The sequence below is a fragment of the Egretta garzetta genome, unplaced genomic scaffold (genome assembly GCF_000687185.1).
Source record: "Egretta garzetta isolate BGI_Z169 unplaced genomic scaffold, ASM68718v1 scaffold763, whole genome shotgun sequence".
In the NCBI taxonomy this organism is placed as follows: Eukaryota; Metazoa; Chordata; class Aves; order Pelecaniformes; family Ardeidae; genus Egretta; species Egretta garzetta.
Window position 1 is genome coordinate 61,905 of NW_009259227.1, and position 13,144 is coordinate 75,048.

Sequence of the window (13,144 nt, forward strand, 5' to 3'; positions counted from 1 at the left end):
CAATCCCTTCCCCTTGGGGCTGTCAGGGGCTGGAAGGGGCTGCCCAGGGAAGGGGTCGAGTCCCCAGCCCTGGGGGGATTTAACAGCTGGGCAGCCGTGGCACTTGGGGACGGGGGTTTGGGGGTGGCCGTGGCCGTGCTGGGGTAACAGTTGGACCTGATTATCTTAAAGGTTTTTTTCCAACCTAAACGATTCTAGGATTCTGTGATTATAACCACTGTGGCACATCCCGTGCTGTTTTTCTGGCATCTTTCCACAGCTCTGGCCTGATCCGTGGTTGCACCGGTCGCACAAGTCCCCTTTTTCCATCTTTTCTAGTTGCGTGGGGGAGTATTTTAAGTTTTGTCTGAAAGATCGTAGTATGCCGAGCTAAGTGCTGCAAGCTTGTTTTCCAGCGCCGGTTACATCCACGCTGTCTGCCTGAAGTGAAATGGGAGAAGTTTTCTTGCTGTTTGGTTCTGAACCTGGCAGGCCAAACAGCCGAGTAGAAATAAGTTCTTTGCGAATAGTCGTTGCTCTCCCTCTGCGTTGCGCTATCGCCTGGCTTCAACTGCAGGTCAGGTGTGTGCTATCAGAAATCTTGAGGGAAGAGAAACGCTTTAATACTGCTAGGAGTGGAAAAAGACTGTCGCACAGAGGTTTGACTTCAGGGGGGCGTGAGGAGCTAAGACGAGCGGAACTGCTCTTCAGGATAAGAAAATGTGAGCGATAAGGGCCAAAATAGATGCATAAACATGCTGGGAATGTTTTCTTTTTCGTAGCCCTCGGTCGTAGCTGCTCCCCCCCCCCCCCCCCCCCAACTCGAAGCGTTTGCTTATCTGACTCAACGTGGCAGTAATGAGATGAGAGACCTGCGCTGTCTGTTTGCGGCAGATATTGCATCGCTCTCAACTTTGCAAGTCATCGCCTCTGAACAAGCGCCTCGTCCTCTTACTGGAGCAAACAAAGATTTAGCGCCTGGTGGTTAATGAGTTTGTGCTTGATTTTCTGTTGCTGAAACGCCCCGAGAAATGGCGTTTAAGGGGCCGGGGGGTGAATGGCGTCACCCCCTTCCCCGCCTGTTTGGGAACTGTGCCACGCAGGCAGGTTGCCTTCCTCCTGCGGGCGGGGGTGAGAGGTGGCCTGGGGATGCCGTGAAAACGTGGGGCCTCTGAACGCCGACAGGTTCGCCGTTTGGTCGGTGTTTACGTTAAGCTGCGCCGCTGGGAACGCGGAGCGCCGTCTGCGGAATTAGTATCTATATGCAGATTACCATGCTTTTGCAAACAGCTGTATACGCTTTGCTTATGTTGATAGGTAAGGGAAGTCGCCTGCGCTCTTACGTCTCTCCTCGCCCGAGAGGTTTTTGCGAGTGTCCTGGGTGGAGAGGGGCAGAGGTGTTGGTGTTGAGGCTGGCCAGAGGAGTTCCTGACTGCCCTCCCTTCCGCAGTTTGCTGCCTGCTCGTCTTTGGGGTTGGTGCTGATGGGGACCCTTTTGGTTCGGGCCCTGATTGCCCAGAGCTGGCCTGGCCCACCTGGGGGGCAGAGCCAGCTGCCGCTGGTAGGTGCGAGTGAAAAGGTGGGCGAGAGAGATCCCTACGAGGGGTTTGCATCAGGCCCAGCGGCGCGCTGGGTGAGGTTGCTTTGCAGTAGCCGCCCAGGTACGTGCTCCTGGCCTGTGCTAAACGTGCTTCGGGCACGGAGTGCTAAAACCACCGTCGTCTGCCGTGTGTTTGCTGTGGGGTAACAGCGCGCGGGAAGAGCACTGTGATAGCTCAGACGGCCGGAGCGCTGAGCTTCAGCCCGTGTCGAAACTTTACTCCAAAGCAACTTTGCCAGTCTGATAAATAGAATTTTTTTTTTTTCTTTTTTAAACTCCTTTAGACTATTGGTAGGTGGACAAATCTTCTAGATCTGGGCAAGAGCTAAGGAGGCTCGGTCTGGATGGATACAACTCTTAAAATTTATTGTTAAGCCTTCGATCCTGATGATCTTCGCTTCAGAAGCAGGGTTCTGCTTGTGCGGAATGACCGTGCCGGGCACCTTAGCTCCTCGTTGTTCCCGGTGATGGAAGTAAATGTTCTGCGAGTCGATGGACTCTTTGAGAACCTGTGGAAAGTCCGGGTTTTCCCTGAAGCTCTTCTCCCTCTTTTTTTTTTTTTTTTTTTTTTCTTTTTGATGATACAGACTATGATACCGAAACAAAGTGGTTGATGATCCTCGAGCTCACCCAGGTAATCAGTAGTTGATTATTCTCCGCTTACTGTGTCTCATTCCTTTCTTTCAGTTGCCTTTAATGATAGATGAAAGGAAGAAGCTGTAGGGGTTCAGGAACATGGGTCTCTAATAAGTGCTTGCAGTGAGGAAAGGGATCTTTAATGTGTGTTGAGGAGAAATCATCTCAGTAGAGAGTGGGAAAATAAATGTAAGGGGGGAGATAAAGAAGCAGAATACGCTTTTTTAAAATGTATAACTTCTGATCTGACTTCTTTTGAGGTTAAAGTCATCACATTTTATTTGTGATTCCTGACACACCATTTGGGGGGGGGGGGGTTCTAATAACTTTCTCATCTTGGAAACTTCTCCCTGCAGCTTACGTTAACGGTTCAGGCCCCTCCTGTCCCCGGGTGTAGTCACCACAAGTCTGAGAGACAGGATGGTCCCAAGCATCAGGGCTCCTGCCCTGCCTCACCCATCAATCCCGCGCTGCTTTCCCAAGTGTAACCTTGCCTCTTTCCGTTCAGAGACTCTTGGATTTCCTGATTGCGGAGGCCAGAAGCGTTCTGGGAAATTACCCCGGTCTGCTCGCGCCGCTCCTGCGCTCCCACCAACGCCGCTCCTCTCGGCCTCGCGGGCCGCCTGCCCGGCTGGACCTTCCAAAGGGCGCGTGGATAGAAACGCGCTTTCCTCCTTGTTTGAGGTCGGCCAGTGCTTCTCGCAGGCGAAGAGCAGATGGCACCCAGCGGGACGGCTGGGCAGCACGCTTAAAAGGCAGAGATCCCGTCGTGTCGCTGACGGATTGCGCAATCGCTCCCCATAATGATGGTGCTCAGGCCAAAACCGTAGAAGGATTTGAAAAGTGTTGAAGAAGGATGGATGGATTGTTTTGTTAGGAAACACGACGTCTGGATATAATCTCTGCCCTCGGAGGTACCAGCGCTGCTGGTTGCTGGTGTCAGTCTGTTGGGGAAAGTTGACGTTGTCTCACTTAGACTTTTCCCCAAGCGCATAAGGTGGCACCTTGTCTCCCTGGGCCTTAGTCTGCCGTGGGCCAGCAGGTCTTGGTAACTCTGCAGCAGATTTCTCCATTGAAACAACTGAGTTGGGGTACATTTGGGATACAAATAATACGACTGGTTGAAGACTAGTTTATTTTTGACGTTATTTGCGACATTTACCTCCCTCTGCAAGGCATGCGCTCGCTTCGACGGGGAGCTGGCTGCTGCCAGAGAGTGCAGACCTGCCCCGGCCGCCCTCCTTGCATCTCTGCCAGTGGTCATGGGACCTCCATGAGTTGATTGAGCTTTTTGCCTTCCGTGGGTTCGGGTTTTTTTTTCCCGCTGGATATTTTTCTAGTAAACTGGCGAGTTTCAGTGACTCGCCCTGCTGCCATGTGGCTGCTGGAGGTGGTGGGGAGGCGTACTCGGGGATGGTTGGAAGAGGGGGGCAACCTTTGCTGGTAACAACCACCTGTTTAAGTTGGGTTAGTGGGAGGGCGGGCGGCTTGTGAATCTCTGAAGGCCAGGAGATGCTCCAAGGAAGCAGCACTGCCTTTGCTCTGCTCCTGGAGGAGCTCCTGCCTAGGCATCGTCTGCTGGCTGCTGTCACGCATAGACCTCTGCTCTGGCTTGGTAGGCAGCTCTCGGGTTAATGTCGAACCTTCCCTGCCTGCTTTTCTTGTGCTCGCTGTAGCACATGGCCTGTTCGTGGTGAAAAGCAAACGGGTTTTGCAGTGCTTGCAAATAGCAAAAAAGGTGAATGAGGGACAGAGTGATGCCTCCCTTTTCTTAGGGACTCCCTGTGCCCCTGTGCTGGGCACTGGGGGGGCCGCCCCTCGAGTGCTGGGGTCAGGGTTGGGCCCCTCCCTCCCCGAAGGAGCTGGGGGGGCTGGAGCGTGTCCAGAGAAGGGCAGCGGAGCTGGGGAGGGGTCTGGAGCCCCAGGCTGCTGGGGAGCGGCTCAGGCACTGGAAGGGGCTGCCCAGGGAAGGGGTCGAGTCCCCACCCCTGGGGGGATTTAACAGCTGGGCAGGGGTGGTGCTGAGGGACGGGGTTTGGGGGTGGGATGGCAGGGGTAGGGGAACTGTTGGGCTGGGGGAGCTTAAAGGGCTTTGCCAACCCAAACGATTCCGTGATTCTGGGATTCTGTTCTTGCAGCTGTTGCCCATTTTTTGGCTGGCCCCCCACCTTGTGAAGCCGTGCCTTCAAAGCATGCCCCATTAGAGGGAAGGAGTACAGGCTTGGGGGAACCAGCCACTAGCACTTTGCTGTTATATTGCTCATCTTTGAAGGGAGCATCAGGTTCAGAGCCATCAGCTCGGTTCTCTTACGCTGGGGAACAGGGACAAAAGAGGGAGGGAGGGTGTGGGAGGACATGAAGAAGCTCCTGAGTTAGGAGGAAGCTGTGGAATTTGGTATTCTACCCAGACAGTCGCTCTTGTCCGAGTTTGAAGCCTGAATTTAGAATGCGCTGAGCTCAGGCTTGTGGAGCCTGAGCATCGGTCCTTGGATCAGCCTGCATGAAACCACCCGCTGCCGGCAAACCCACGTACCCCTCTGCTGTGGCAGAAGCCCAGATTCCAGGACGGTGGCGAGGCACGGACGCTCTGGCATGGCCTTGGATGTTACCGTCCGGACCCTGAGGTATACCCTGAGTACAAGCGACGCTGAGGCTCGCCCTGATTCAGACCTAGAGAGGTGGCTGGACTGTTCGAGAGGGTGACTCAAACATGGAAGGCAGCCGCGCGTGGAACAGCAAGCCCTCCACGGCACGCTGCTCTTCGGCAAAGTACGAGCGAGGTGCTCTTTCCATGCAGTCGTGTTTCAGTCTGATGGCTCTGTTAATGCTCTCGGACAGTGGAGGGGAGCAGAGTGCATGAAATAGCCTCAGCAGCAGCTTGTTTTGCCTGTAAACACGTACGCGCTTTCTGCCCAGCTTGCCAAATTCGAGGCCGGCTCTCACGAGGTCAGTGCTGAGGTCCTCGCCTGCGCTAGGAAAATTGCTCGTTGCTGAAACTGTCTGTCACCGCCTGGGCCCTTCAGGAGCAGGATTCCTGGTGGCTTAACTCTTGGTGTGCAGGAGACACCGCTTACCTCCCTGCCCTTCTCAGAACCAGCGTTGCCTCGAGGCAAGGTACTGCTTTGACGACGTATTGTACGGAAAATCTGCACGTACAGGGGGAAGGAGGAATGTGCAGAAGACTTGGGATGCCAGCGTGCTTCTAAAGCATTCCCATTATGGTCTGTGGTGGGTAACTGAAGGTCGGGGCATCAGGAAGAGGAAGGGTTTACAGCTGCCAAGCAGCGAACGGGGAAGATGTGAGGCCTTACCTTGTATTTAATCCCTCACGTGCATAGGTGGTAGCAGCTTTCATGGCTCTGCAAGGAGGGGTTGATCTGGCCTATGGTGAGGGTTGGTTAAATAAAGCATGGGGCTTTTGATAAAACAAAATTCAACCCTTGTTCAGAGCTTCTGTGTTTGAATGAATTACTTTCAGATTCCGTGTCTGCGATGTAAATTCAAAATCAAACTTACTGCGGTAAGCATGGCGATCAGAATCAAGGGCAGGAAAGTTCTATGGGGCAACGGCAGCTCTAATGGCGCTGGATTTCTGATGGAGGTTAAATTCAAGATCATGAGCCTTTCAAGGTTGGGGTTTTTAGTCACAGTCAAGCTCAAAGGTTCATTTGGAATCACAAGGTGAGGGCCCAGCGCTAGGTAGGAGGGTAAAGCAAGGGACTTCGCAGGGCTTCAAGAGGAAGCGCTTGATGGAAAACCTCTACTGGGAGCTGAAGAGGGCTGGTGGCCAAAAGCCTGGACCTGCTCTAAGTGCTGCTTGGGCCCGGCTTTGAGAGGGTGACCTGGGGACAGCCTGCAGACGGAGCGTCCAGAAACCAGCCTTTGAAACCTAGGCCTGTCACCTTTCTGCCTCGGCCGTACCTTTTCCCTCTTCGAATAGCTTTGCTGACTTTTGGCATACAGATGGCCTTGCTTCTCCCCTTCCCAAACGGCTCCGGCGCTCTCGGCCTGCTCGAGGAGCAGTTTTCCCATAGAGCAAAGGTTTTTGCGTGCAGGCTGCGTAGCAGTGATCCTGCACGGTCTTGCTCCGCGCTTGTTCGCGCTGGGCACTTCATTTCCTCCTTAAGCGGCTGCTGTGCCCTGCCGTGCTCCGGCCGCAGCCAGCGGGTCTAACCACGTCCTTCTGCTATGGCATCACTCAGGTTTGCTTGCGGGATCCTGCCCCGCGCTCGCACTGGCTCCAGTTCTTGTTGGACCCTTTTACGCACCACCCTAACACGCTAATACCCCATTTTCTTTGGTTTCTGCTCTCTCTGGGTTAAGGCTGCTCATGGAGGTGGGCAACGGGAGCTGCTGCTGGCCGAGGGTAGGTGGGGACGGGCACGGCGGGGAGCGCAGCCCGCTCTCCCGGTGCCAGCAGCAAGTTGGGCCGTCATTCCTTGCGCCCGGTTGGGCTGTAGCCTTTTGGGAGCGGGAGAGAGATTCAGATCAATGGTATGAACTAGGACGTGACGTTATTTGTGTGGCGCCGTGGGCTGCAGTTGCTGGTCAAAACAAATCAGGGTTTGGGTCAGCTCAAGGCAGAGCTTGGAAGAAGCTTTATCCCAGTAGATGTCGACAGTTTCCCCTGGTTTTCTGCATTTTGTTCATGGAAGAGGAACGACGTTGTCAACTCAGCTGATCTGCTGTGGAACTTGAAAGTCTCTCTGTTGGATCCCCTGGTAATTATATCAATTACCAGATAAATGGAGTCTGCCGCAGGCCCCGCGGTACCCTTCGGTGCCTCCTCCTGCCCAATATTCTTGATTACAGAGGCCGAGGAATTTTCCCAGCCTCGCTCAGTGAAGGTTTCTGGTCTGACCCACAAAGGAGTGATTATTCCTTGCCTTTCCCTGGGTTTAGGGCTAGCCCAAGAGGATTTCTGTTCCTGCGACACCGCTTCAGTGCAGCCTGTTTGCGCTTTGGGTTATAAAGACTGGCGAATAGCTAATTTTAAATCCATTTGTAGACGCCTAAGTTCCTTCCTTGTCTTATTTTTTTCCTCCCATTAGTGATGGGTTTTTCACAGGCTACGTTCTCTCTTCCCTGTACTGTGCTCTGGGAAGAGCAGTGCGGGTATCCTTGCTCGCTCAAAGCTCTGATCTCCCCGACGCCGGTGGCTGCTGCACCGAAAACGCGTTACCCGCGGGCAGGGCAGGGCTGACCCGAGATCGCAGGGCAAGCGAAGAGCCGGCCCCAGGAGGAGGGAAGCGTCTTGTTTGGAAAGACTTCCGTGGAGTGTTAGGGGCTGATCCTGGCTGGGCTCCTCCAGGTGCTTGGGCTCTGCCTGCTCTGGTCCTTTTAATGATGTTGGCACAAAAAAGGAGATATCTCTGCGAAGGGCGGTGAATGGAGGCGGAAGGCGGCGGTGTCGCAGAGCCTTGTCTGGCAGGGAGACTCGCGGGAGCCCCACGAGCTGCGCTTAGCGGTGGTAGGACCCGACACACGTATGAAACACAAAATCATGCAGGGAAGCGATTTTTGCCGTCTCCTGGGAATTCGTTGGCTATGCCCACGGCTGGTGGGTTCCTTAGGAATTTGACCGGGATGCTTCTCCTGCTTCCAAAGCAAAACCACACTTCTATGCCTTTGTTTTTACCGCATGTGCGTGCGTAAGCTCGGCTACCTGATCTGGCGACTTCCCGACCGCCTTGGGCCCAGCTGGGTACAGATGCTCCCGAGCCCAGCGCCGCGCAGGGCAGCCGTGCTGCGGTTGGCGGGGGGGTCTCCCCCTTCTGACTGCCTACGAAGGGCGACTGCTGAGCGGTCGCTCGGGTGCTGATAGCAGAAGGGCTTATTTTCTGTGTGTTAAAAGGTGCGTCTTTCAGCGCTCATATCTACGGGAGGACGAGGCCCGTTCGTTTGGCCCTAGGTCAGCATTTCTGCTCAAAGCAGCGCTTGTACCTGCCCTCGTGCCGACGCAGGGCTGTGGGGCTGCACGTGTCGCTATGCTGGGGAACCGGTCCCGGTTAAAGCCAACTGGACAAAAAAATGTAGATCGTGGAATAATTGAGGTGAGAAGGGACTTCTGGTGGTCTCTAGCCCCAGCTCAGAGCAGGGTCTGCTCTGGAGTCAGCCCAGGTTGCTCTGATCCTGACCCAAACCAGCTCCTCTAGGTGGGGTCCCCACTTGTACCTGCGCGCTGCTCCTGTCTCTCCTTCCCTTGCAGAGCTGCTGGTCCTCGCTGCTCCCCGGCACCCCAAAGCCGTCTCCTCCGCGGGCTGAACGAGCCCTCCTCCCTCAGCCTCCCCTCTCCAGGCCAGAGCTGCAGCCCCATCGCCGCCCTGCTGTCCCTCGGCTGGGTTGGCTCCAGTTCATCCCTGGCTTTGGGCTACTGGGGCCCCAGACTCTAACACCCCCCCACCAGGCATTGCTTAGCGGGTGCTGGGCAGAGGGGGACGATCCTTCCCGTGATCTTCCTGTCCTGCCCAGGTTGTTGGTCCGTGCAGCCCAAAGTGCTGTTGGCCCCTTCCCTTTTGCAAGGGCTCGCTGCCGGCACGCTCGGCTCTGCCTGCTGGGACCCCCAGGTCTTGTCCAGAGCCAGGGCCAGGGTGACAAACCGCTTTTCTTGCGGTGAGACCGAGCAGTTGGTGCCGGGCTCCGGGAGCGGTATCTAACACGGCTGAGTTTCTCACAAAAGTTGCTGTATTCGCAACGGGAGGAATACGTGTTTCGGGGCGGGATCTGTGACACCCAGCAAACGGTGAGTTTTCTCTGGCCCCACACGTTTTATCCAAATGCTAATTCATGCAAGAGCAACCCCTGGAACAGGAACCAGAACCCGTGGTTTCGCTCCCTCTGCTTCCCCCCCCCTCCTTGGGCGGTCTCACCGTTGGGCTTTGTTTCATCTCCTCACCTTTCTCTTCCTCGCTGGCCCCGGCAGTTGTAGCTGCACCTCCTGGGAAGCCACCAGTTGTGCGCTTCTGAGCCCGGTATTCAGAGCAGGCCATGGTGCTGGAGGCATCAGCCTTTTCCCCTGCGAGCTGTCATCTGAACGTCTCTCAAATTGTCCATACGTCCCTGGAGAAGCGCAGAGAAACCCAGCCGTGGCGCCTGGGGACAGGGTTTGGTGGTGGCCTTGGCTGCGTTGGGGTAACGGTTGGGCTGGGTGATCTTAAAGATCTTTTCCAACCCAAACAATTCTGGGATTCTATTCGATGATTCCACACCAAGCCTAAACTCAGCCACTTCCCCTTATCAGCTGATTTTTCTTCCCCAGCACCAGTTTCAGAAATCCTTTTGGGGCCACCTCCCTTTTTTGTCTGCTGTCAGAACAAACGGTTCCTGCAGCCGGTGAGGTTTGCAGGAGGATGAATGGGAAGAGCAGATGAAGGCCAGCGCAGAGGTGGGGGCCTGGAGTGTGCAGTGGGTGGTCAGAGCCCATCCAGACTAGGAGCGAGCATGGTGCTGGCCAACATGTTGAGAACGTCTGGTGTTACGTGAGTCATGGTGACGTCATGTTGTCCCCCTCTGAGGGAGAGCCGAGGCTTGTGACAAAACCACCTGGCCTGGGCTAAAATGTTTGATGCTGTCCGAACTGGACTTGGAAGACGTCGAGATAGAAGCCTACCAACATTGCGCACGACAAGCTGCGTTGCGTTTACTCTCCTAACTCTTGTGCTGCCTTGTGAAGGGATCTGCCTGGCTTGTGTCTCCCCTTCCCACCAACCCCCATCACTGCTGGGAAATGTCTGACTCCTGCCCTGTCCCGTTGGGTCACGTCAGCAACGCGAAAGCTGCTTCACCTCATTTGTGTCAGCTGTTTGATTTTGAGAGGAGCGCTAATGACCAACTAGCCTGACCTCGATGGACTGAAGTGCTTTGGGGAAGGTTCTGAAGAGGAGAACTAAAGCTGTAGAGGTAAATGGAAACGGGATAAAATACAACATAGATTTACCAAAGATGGATTGTACCTCCTCACCCCCCCTCTGGGCATGAAATCCTTTTCTGGATGAAGGATTTGGGGCAGATCTAATGTCCCTGGACTTCTGCAAAGCCTTTGATGCTCTGCCACAGGGATGAAAGTGGAGAAGGTGAGGATTAACAGCAGCGTGGGGGGAGGGACTGGCTCAATCAGAGACAACAGTTAATTTTGAGAGGGTCGCCCCTGACTGGAACGAGGTCATGGCAGAGCTGCTCGGAGATGAAATCTTGGAGCCGTCTGTCTGAATGGGGTTTTTGTACCGGCTTTGGCATGGAAGGTGTGCTGGGAAAACTTTCACCAAACACTGCTGGGCTTTGTTAACGCAGGGAAGATTTGGGATGCCGGGCAGAAGAAACCAGGCGACCTCGAGAACTGGGGCAATAGAAATGAGGCAGAATTTGGTTAAGGCCTGTGCAGGGTTGATTTAGTCCTAACTGTGCAAAGAATCCTGTCCCCTGCAGGCAAGTTAATTCAGGTTGGTTTTCCTGTAAGCCTCTCCCATACCTTTGACTCCGGCCCGTCCAGCGCGCTCCCCGAGCCTTCTACCGCTCTGTGGCAGCGGCCGCCCTAAGCCACGGTAGCCGTGTGCTGGGCGCGTGTGCGTGCCGATTGGCGTTGGCCCAACGCCGGGACGGGGGAAGAGCTGGTCAAGCATAAGCAAAAGGCAGTTGGTGCGAGCGCAAGAAAACACACATAAGCCGGCCATAAACTGTCTGGGAATGGGCGTATTTCCAATAATCGCGGGGAGAAACTCTTGAGTGGTGCAGCGTTAAGAAGAGAAATTTAGGATGAATCTCAACCGACGATACGAAGGGAATTGCCAGCGTGGTGCTTCTGACGGCGTTAGAGCCACGGGCTGAGCGCCTGCCTGCGGGGCCCTCTCCCTCCCCCTTCCTCAGAAGGAGCAGGTACTGCGGTGAGACTTGGTGAAGCTCCGTGAAGCCAATGGATGCCAGAGCCATCCTGCTGTGGAAACAGAGGGAAAACCCATTAGCAGCATGGAATAGCCCAGCCTGGGCAGGAGCGGTGGGGAGGCCGGTTGGGGGATCTGGTTGTAGATGCAGGGAGGAGAGTATTTTGGATGCGGCGACCTACAGCTGTAGGGCACGCAGAGGAGACCACCAGCAAACTTCAGGATTTTAGGGGGCAAAAAAGCAAGAACGCTGGAGCGGAGCGACTCCAGCAAAACAAAAAGGCTTGGAACGGGACTCGAAAGATGTTTTCTTCACCGTGGGTTGCCATCTTCAGGGAGATGGCTGCTGCGCACTTCCTTCCTTCCTTGCCCTCTTTCTCTTGCAATTTTGCAAGAATCAACCCAGCATACTCGTAAGTACTGGATGAGGAGTAAAGGCCCTTGATGAAAACAAACGCAGGTGAATCCTCTGAAGGAGGGAAGAAACTCATCTGCGGACCAAAAAACCCAAGCTGTCAACTTTTAATAAAGCCTGGAGTACCTGGAGCACTGGGTCCAGTTCTGGGCTCCCCAGTTCAAGAACTACGAGGAACTCCTGGAGAGAGTTCAGAGGAGGGCACCAAGGATGATGGGGGGACTGGAGCATCTCCCCCACGAGGAAAGGCTGAGGGAGCTGGGCTTGTTCAGCCTGGAGAAGAGAAGGCTGAGAGGGGATCTCATCAACACCTACAAATATCTCAAGGGTGGGGATCACCAGGATGGAGCCAGACTCTTCCCAGTGGTGCCCAGCTCCAGGACAAGGGGCCATGGGCACAACCTGAAGCAGAAGAGTTTCCAGTTGAACGGGAAGGAAGAACTTGTTGACTGTGAGGGTGGCCGAGCCCTGGCCCAGGCTGCCCAGGGGGGCTGTGGAGTCTCCTTCTCTGGAGATCTTCAACCCCCGCCTGGACGCTGTCCTGTGCCCCCTGCTCTGGGTGAGCCTGCTTGGGCAGGGGGGTGGCACTGGGTGAGCTCCCGAGGGCCCTGCCAGCCCCGGCCATGCTGGGATTCTGAGATTTTTTTTACCTGGTTTTGTTATTGGCAGGTGGAGTCTTCTAAAGCCTGAGGGTTTTTAGCTTTAATCCTTTAGGATGAATGCCACGTTGAATTTGCCCGGTAACTTTAGAAGTCGGATGTGCCTGCCTGAAAATCGAGTCTCGTGGCTGTTGGGTCTGATGCTCGTACGTCGGTTCAGGAGAGCTCGGCCTCATCCTTTCCCTGCACGTTGATGCTGGGACCTGCGGATGCTCGTGGCGTTCAGTTCGCAGTCTGACCAGACTGGAGTTTGCAGACCCCTTGTGATTTTGCGTTCGTCTTGTTGCTCAGCGCAGTAACGGGCGAGGGGGCTCTTAGAATCGTTTGGGTTGGAAAAGACCTTTAAGATCATCAAGCCCAACCATTGAACCTCTCCAACCTCTCTTGACTGGGCTTTGATACTGAAGTAGCAGCCCCTGCCCGTGAAGGTGCTTTCATCGAGTCGCTCTTTGGTGTTCTGGAGGCACCATCCCTCCACTGCCGTGCGGGTGGTCTGGCCTGGCCCTGCCGCTTTGCTTTTGAACTACAAAGCCCGATTGCTTCATGGCTGTGCAATGACTTGTCCAGGTCTTGTCAGGCTTGGCTCTCCTCTGGTGCTCCTGCCAGCGCTGCGTGCTGGTGGTACGTGGGATGATCTTAGCAGGGGGATGGAGCAGGAGCAGGGCTCTGTCATGGAAGAAAATCGGGGTCGTAAAATGCATTGGGAGTTCTCGTGTTGCTTTGCCAGGATGAAAATCCCTTCTTCTGCTGTTTCGCAGATGCTTGTGTTGACACCGTAATTCCTGCTCAGCGTGCCAGGAAGGTAATAAAAACCATACTTGATAAAACGGCACCGCAGGCCTGGAAGCCAAGCGGCTGAAATGTGATCCTGACTACTAGTCAAGATAGTTATAGTAGTCAAAGTAACTAGTTATGCTTGGTGTGCACTGTTCTGTTGGCCGTAACTCGCTTTCCAAAGCCCGGCAGCAGCAGTACCCCA

The 13,144-nt window shown here is 54.9% G+C and overlaps 1 protein-coding gene across 1 annotated transcript in view; it reads left to right on the plus strand.

The window, feature by feature from the left end:
• The first annotated feature begins 1,271 nt into the window (after positions 1–1,271).
• The window catches only part of LOC104123568 (heat shock factor protein 1), a 55,771-nt gene continuing 43,898 nt past the window's right edge, over positions 1,272–13,144 (plus strand). Inside the window, exons 1-2 of the mRNA XM_035891420.1 lie at positions 1,272–1,296; positions 2,167–2,213. Of these exons, the coding sequence (XP_035747313.1) occupies positions 1,287–1,296; positions 2,167–2,213 (57 nt within the window). The 5' untranslated portion in view covers positions 1,272–1,286. The remainder of the gene's footprint in view (positions 1,297–2,166; positions 2,214–13,144) is intronic.